Here is a 7,511-nt window from a genome sequence, read left to right on the forward strand (position 1 = left end):
AGAAAAAGCTGGTCTAACTCAAACCTTCTGTATGTTTATGATATTTACTGATGGTAGTAAACTTCAGTCTTTTGGTTGTTTCTTTCAAATGGAGTTTAGAAAACAACATGATGCCCCCAGTTGACCAGGAGTATAAATTGTAGCAATTATTATGTATCTTGTGTTTTGATGATGATTGATAAAGCCAACCTATAATCTGTATGTGGAGTTCAAAATAAGGGCCGGATTAGTATCTTCATTTTAAAGGAAGAGGTTAACTTTATGTTAATTTGAAATATCCCTCTCACATCTGGAGGAAGAACCACACACCAGTCAACAGCAGCTGTCTGTGTATTCAAAGCACCTGATGAGATGTCGTCTCTTGCAGCTACTTTCTCTGATTTTCGATGACAATCTGTTCCAGCTTAATGCTGAACAGACAAATCTCTACAGCTGTCAACTAATTGGAACCAGGATTAACACCACTGTGAATGAGCTTAAGTTATTTGTTGGTATTAAGATAATCATGGGGGTGGTAAGAATGCAATCTATGGATGATAATTGAGCAGAAGGCACATGTTATCCCAAAATAGACAGTGTGGTACCAATAAAAAGGTTTAAATCCCTCTCAATAATCATCCACTTTCAAGATAATGAGACATCAGACCCTGCCCTGGACTAGCTCCGGGAAGTCACACTGGTGCTGAAGTACAAATGGAACCTGGATGTTGTCAGAGAGAACCAGTTCTCCACAGATCCCTTACAAGGGATCTTCTGAGCAAATGTTACTATTGGTGTATGAAGGTCTCTCATGAGTCCGTTGGTTTGCGAGATCTAGGAACCCCTCTGCAAGTACCGGCTAAAGAGCTGCATCCTTCCGGATGACCATGCTCTCCTGAGGAAGGAAGGAAGTCCTGGGTGGATAAAGGGGAAATAATGGCTGTTGGCAAATAGATAGACAACAAAGTCCTCACTCTAGCTCCCTCCTGTGTGTCTCTAAGCCATCTGAAGGACGTCAGTTATTCTGAGAGAGAGGACAAATTGTTGTTCCTTGTTCAAACACTGTGGCACGTTGCTGACACAATGATGGCCTTGTACCACAACCGGTGTTACATGTGCTTCTTATGGCAAGCAGATAATGTGGCCATCAACAATGGATGACTTTTGTATTGCTAAAGATGCTGAAAGCCTTTGTGTGCTAAAGCACAAAAGGAGGTTGTGTGTGTTACCCAGATTTTTTGATTTTTGATTTATTTATTTGCACATAGAATTAAGAGCTGGATACATTAGATACAAATCACTCTGTAAAGAGTTAATTATAAAAAAGCGATGTGCAGGTGAGGTGAGAAACCCGTGGAGGGCTTATAGATTGTCCCCACCATGGCCTGCAGTTTCTTAAGAAAAATAATCTGATGAATAGCCTATACAACTTTTGAGCTGAAGGTTAAATAAATAGTGAAATAAGTTTAAATAAAAAACATCAACAGCAAAGTAAAAACATATATTATCTCACATATTAATTAGGCGTATTGTTCCAGTAGTTTGGCCAATAGTCTCTTTTAAATATAGGCAAGGACAGAGCACTGATGGCAAGGTTTTGGTGTTCATTCCACAATATGATCCCCTTTGTAATTGTAATTGATTGTATATTGACCTCTGTTGGTATGACAGTGGGGGCGATGCAGATTACCTGCTTGTCTTGTTTCGTATGAATGTAAATTGGAATTCAAACTAAAATATTGCTGAAAGTGATCGGGTAATTCATGTCTTTGGTAGATAGCCTTATAGATGAAAGAGCAGATTTGTATGATATTAATATCAAATATGGTTATGATCCTTAATTTGGAAAATGAAGGAGATGATGAAGCCCAAACTATATTACAATAGATTAGGTATGCATATATTAAACTATAGTATAAAACAAGCAAACTGGATTGATTGAGGAATGAACTAATCTTTCTTATGATTCCCAGAGACTTGGACACCTTCATTACCACAAAATCAATATGTTCTTTCCAGGTACAATTTTCTTTCACCACAACACCAACGAAGCAAGCAGAAGATACTTTCTTCACATGGGTGTCTTCAATAATAAAGCTTAGCTTCATCGGGGTTATACTTTTTCTTACCTGAAAATAGGATAAAGTTTTAACGTTAAGAGAAAAGTTTGTTCAGTTTGAACCATTTTCAGTAGTCTTTGAGGCCCTTGTTGGCCTTGTCTAATAGAGCTTTAAGGTTTTTATTGGAAAGTAAAAGATTTGTATTATCTGGGAATATGATGGGAAAAATCGTACTTGACACAGTGGATATACTTCATTAAAAATAATAAAGGACCCAGGACTGAGCCTTGGGCCACAGCGCATGACAGTTTGGGGTCCTCGGAGCACGTAGCTCCGGGGATGCATATAACAACCCCAAGAACAGTGGGTGATGTTGTCGATGATAAAGTAGATCACTTCCCAGTTGCTGCTCACAAGGTGCTAAACTAACCACAATAAAGTGAACAACAACAACTTGAACATATTTTTTCCTGTCTTCCCTAGGGGTGTATAAGGCTTCTGAGGCCAGGCTGCTACTGCTGATGTACCAGGTGAACTATGCGAACCAGGGAAACCAGCTGAAAGATTCAGCCATCTCTCCAGCCAAAATCATAGATGACTCCTGGACCATGGATGGATTTGTGAGTTTCATTGGATACAGAGCAATCATCTCAATCTACAATACACGACATTGACTTTAATATGTTTTTGTAGGCCTTTATGTTTTATAACAGTTCTGAGCTGAGCTGAGTTCAGACAGAGCTGCATCTTACACAGCTCTATTTTAAGCATGGTTAATATAATACTAATGTGTTCAGATGTGCCCTTTTCTAGACACTGTGGCTGAACACTGGGTAAACATGAATCATTAAGTACCTGTAGAGTGGGTTTGAATTATCATGCTCATACCACATAATATAACGACATAAACCCATGGCCCAGGCTATGGTAATTGCCTGAAACACATTTGAGTCAAGGCAGCCAAAGTATCAGTCAAATGTTTAAACTAAAATCAATAATTAAAAAATATTTTTGAATTTGTTAATTTCACAGATTTGACATAAAGACAGAATGTCACCAACCTTTGTCCCTCTTCTGTGACTGTATACTGCATGTGTCAATCTGTGTCTCCTCTCTTTGTCTGTCTTTGCCTCCAGGTATCTGCAGAGCCTGATGGCTCTAGTTATGTATTCCAGGGTTTCATTCAGGGAAAAGACTATGGACAGTTTGGACTGCAAAGACTAGGTAATTATCACTGACATGTTTCTTGTAAGTCACTTTGGATTATAAGTGATATATACAAAACTCTATTCAAATGCTTGCAAGAAACTCACTGTTGGAGAGAGGGACCAGGGAGCCTCTTCTTGCTGGCAGCAGTGACCTTATTGAGTCAGCCCTGCAGGGGATACATGCAGAGAGAGCAAAAATCTGCTCTTCAGACCAGAAGCCATCTTAAAATGGCTGAACTCCATCAACCTGCATCCACAGACTGCTCACATTTCTGTCAAACAGAGTTGAAAGCCACTTCAGCTTCCACTTTCCTTCATACTTCAAGTCCCAGGTCACCTGAGTCTGTCCTAAAGAAGAAAATAATTTTTATCCTCTGATGTTCACTCCTGACAGCATCTAACCATCAGCTAGTCTAGGAAGATGCTTTTTGAGTGAGATCTGCATCGCTGCCACAGATCATATCCTGTGCAGTGCTGTCACAACATAAAGTGCTGCTATTACAACAAAGCAACAGCATTAGACTGTGAAGTCTTTGTCATTTTATCATGTCATCAAAACTAGTTGTGTTGACAATAATGATACATTTTTGTGTAATGGCACAGGTCTGAATATGTCAGAGAGTCAAAACTCGCCACCCCCTCAGCTCGGTACCAACAGCAGTTCTGTGGCTATCGCTATTCTGGTGCCTTTCTTTGCTCTGATCTTCACTGGCTTTGGCTTCTATCTCTACAAACAAAGGTATGTGCTGCATGTTGCTCTGTTAAACTCCAGTAATAGAAAGCAATTTCAGCTGCCATTACCTCACTGTTGTTTTTCATTATTTCATACAAAAAATGAAAAGGCCTTGTTAACATTTTAGGAAGCTGTCCGGTTCTTGAAAACAGTACCTGCTTCTGTGGTTCATTTTTTGAGGTGTTAAGAGACAATGAATTCACTGTCTGTTGCTTTGGAAGTGATGGGCTGATTGGAATCTCACTAGGCTTCCTAAAAAGCACAACACTTTCTAATCCTTTAAGCTTGTTTACTACTGTATGCTTCCACTCCCAAGATTGCATTTGCTATTGTCCACTTACTACCCAGTTGTGCTGATATTGATAGACAGAACAATTTTATCTCTCTCACGGTGTATTTACATTTTCTATGCTGTTTTCTTTTCACAGAACCACACCAAAAACACAGTACACAGGCTGCTCAGTCCATGAAAACAACAATGGCCAGGCTGCCTTTGAGAATCCCATGTACAACACCAACGCCAAGGCTGTGGAGGGGAAGGCTGTTAGATTCGATCCGAATCTGAATACTGTCTGCACCATGGTCTGAGGATTGATTATCCTCACTTGAACTTAATGACACGGATATCTAATGGGACCATGACTGGTACGAGGCTGTGGAGGGGAAAGCCATCGTCAGCATACGGACATTACTAAAGCCCTTCAGTCCCAGTTCCGACACCTTATCTCCCCAAGCAGATGGAAAACTGTCCACTTGAAACCAAAACTCAGCGTCGTTCTGGTGTTTTGTATTCACAGATGAAATGTAAACAAATGTGAAGACAAAATCTCTGCTACCTTTTTACAGATGCAACTCAGCCAGTGAAAAGTCACAGTGAGATGTGACATCAAGTGAAAGAAATGGATGCCCAATGGAAAACACTACTGGCTCTTATCCCTCTCTAATCCCAAGGTTCAGCTGGTCATGGCAAGTTTATAATTTGAGTCTCAATGAGACACAGCGATCATAACTGACATCTTTTGTCACCCCACTCACAGTCTCTGATACAAGTAGTAATTCTGAAGCCATGACCTCCCAGTGAAACATCATGACATGTTACCAAAACCCAATGCCGATTTTTTTACTTCACATAGAGCTGTGGAGACAGGGACCCACTCTCAGCTCTGTGACCATGAGTCCTTGCCTGGAGAAAGAGAGAGCACATTATCAGTGCTCCGGCCATGGTTATACATCACAGAGATAAACTGCACTACAAAAATGGGTGGATTTCATTTGTAACACATTGTCTCCCCAACTGTACTGAACAAACACTTAACTGTGAGGAACACAGAAGCAAAATGGCTACACTACAGATGGGGAGATGTGACACGGATGTCACAAAAAAGACACTGTGAAGCAAAGACAACAGTTTCTATCTATCTGGATTTAACACTGACAGTAAAAGACACTGTCACCAGCAGAGCATCAATAAATAAAACTGACTAGTTGTGATTGTGAACAGGAGCCTGTTCCTAAAGCAACCATGGAATACAACACCCTAGCAACCAGACAGGACAATCTTCTGTCTCTATGACAACCAGAGGCGGGTATTACCAGTCTCATGTCGTTTTCTATTAAAATGGGTTCCAAGACAGCTAATGCTAGCAGACAGTAGCAAAAGTTTCTTTGGAAAGAGACTAACTCCTAAGCAAAGGATAAGGGCAGCCCTTGAGACGGAGCTATAATCCTAACTGAACTGGGATTAGAGCAAAGCAAAACTAAAAGGAGTCTAAAGGGAAACTAGCACTAATAGAACAGATGAGAAGAGACTGACTCATCTAATGGATATACTGCTCCTTCCCATCCAATGGATAAGAGAGGAGGTTGAAAAGATGGAGACAACCCCTAACTGAACTGGAAATAGAGCAAGGGAGTCATCAAGAGAAAAGATGAGATCTCAGTTTCCGAACACAGCCAATCAGAGTCTGGCTCACCTGAAGACAACTACTGAGAGAGGTTGGCCCTCCCTCTGCATAATGAATCACATCAGACAGAATATGGCCTTGAGGAACGATGCTCCTGATCCTGTGAATTTAAATGGATTCTGACGAGAAAGATGCTGAAAGGATTCAGAGGACTCTGATGGACTAACAAAGAAAAAGACTTTGACAAACAGAGAAAGCTCTGGCACTAAAGCACATTTTACAGAAACACTACCTGTCTACCCACTGAGAGATGGACTAACACAGGGACAGACAGAGAGGTTAGAGAGAAATTTACAGGTACACACACTAACAGAAATCTGGATAGACAGAGCGCAGAGAAGTGAACGGTCAGACACGTAAGGAAATCGACAGGTTCAACAAAGACAAACAGGCTCTTGAGACTGTTGCCAACTCTGCCGTCCAGAGTCTCCACTCCACAGACAGACAGGTTTAAACACAGATTAACAGGCTTACAGATGGACAGACAGAGACAGGCTGATAGACAGGGGACATGGACTTAGGTTGATAGACAGACATAAAGAAAGCGATTGTGGATGCAGTTCCACTGAAATTCTGCACTCTGCGAGTGCTTATCTTCTTTCTTTGTTATTGCTGCAGAATCTTCTGATCTGTAAATCTATTGCATATATATTCGGGAGCATTCACCACCTATATTTTTGTGCTATATATTTACCACAGGGGAGGGGCTGAAAGGGAAAGACGGATTATAGCAGAGGGTTTTTAGAAAAAAAAAAGAAATGAATACCAGAAGAAAAGATATTACAATTATGTGCTGTTCACAGAAGTCACGAACAGTATTTTGATTCCTTTGTAACATGGAATTGATTTATTTTATCTTGTGTAACGTGAAGTTCCTCACACCATCACTGTCCTTCCCACTGAGGCAATCATGAGTGTCAGTGGTATTGTTGTTGTCATTGTTGAGGTTCAAGGTTTGCCAGCAACAGTCATGCTGTTTAAAGTTAATGTCTTATTACACATTTACCACAGATGGAGGGTTTCTAAACCATTAATGGATGGAGTTGTGCTACAGTCGGCCATTTCTCAACTAAAACTGTTGGCCACTGCAGATACAAAACATTATGCTCCATAATTTTCAGCGTTCAAAACAGGCAACATTTTAATGATCCGCTGAAATAACAGCACCGGTTTCTAACCTAACTGATAACCTAACAACATAGGAGGCCACAGAAATTTGCACATCAAAACTGAATCAATGTTATTTTTAACTACCGCTCAGTGATGTCAGCAACCACAGTGTTGTACGGCAACACAGAAACCCCAGCTCTTGAAACATTCTTGTTTGAAAACACATGGCCCAACATAAAGCTCTGATTGAAGTCAATGTTTCCATCGACTCTCACTAGGCGGCCATGGCGATAGAAAACACAAATGTGGTAAAAGTAATAATAGTGATGATTGCTGGTGAACTGGCCAACATGTAGTTTGTGGATGTACATGTTGTTTCAACCCCCATTGAAAATTAGTGCTGTACACTGATGTACCAGTTCCCGTCCATGCTTGTACTGTATTTTCTGTCATCTTT

At 40.5% G+C, this 7,511-nt stretch overlaps 1 protein-coding gene across 1 annotated transcript in view; it reads left to right on the top strand.

The window, feature by feature from the left end:
- csmd3b (CUB and Sushi multiple domains 3b) overlaps positions 1–4,568 on the top strand; it is a gene marked incomplete at both ends in the record, with an annotated part of 321,253 nt that extends 316,685 nt beyond the window's left edge. Inside the window, 4 exons of the mRNA XM_083981903.1 lie at positions 2,523–2,659; positions 3,176–3,263; positions 3,851–3,986; positions 4,409–4,568. Coding sequence (XP_083838029.1) covers positions 2,523–2,659; positions 3,176–3,263; positions 3,851–3,986; positions 4,409–4,568 — 521 coding nt within the window. The remainder of the gene's footprint in view (positions 1–2,522; positions 2,660–3,175; positions 3,264–3,850; positions 3,987–4,408) is intronic.
- Between the last annotated feature and the right edge of the window lie 2,943 nt (positions 4,569–7,511).

The sequence above is a fragment of the Trachurus trachurus genome, assembly GCF_905171665.1.
Source record: "Trachurus trachurus genome assembly, chromosome: 11".
Classification (NCBI taxonomy): Eukaryota; Metazoa; Chordata; class Actinopteri; order Carangiformes; family Carangidae; genus Trachurus; species Trachurus trachurus.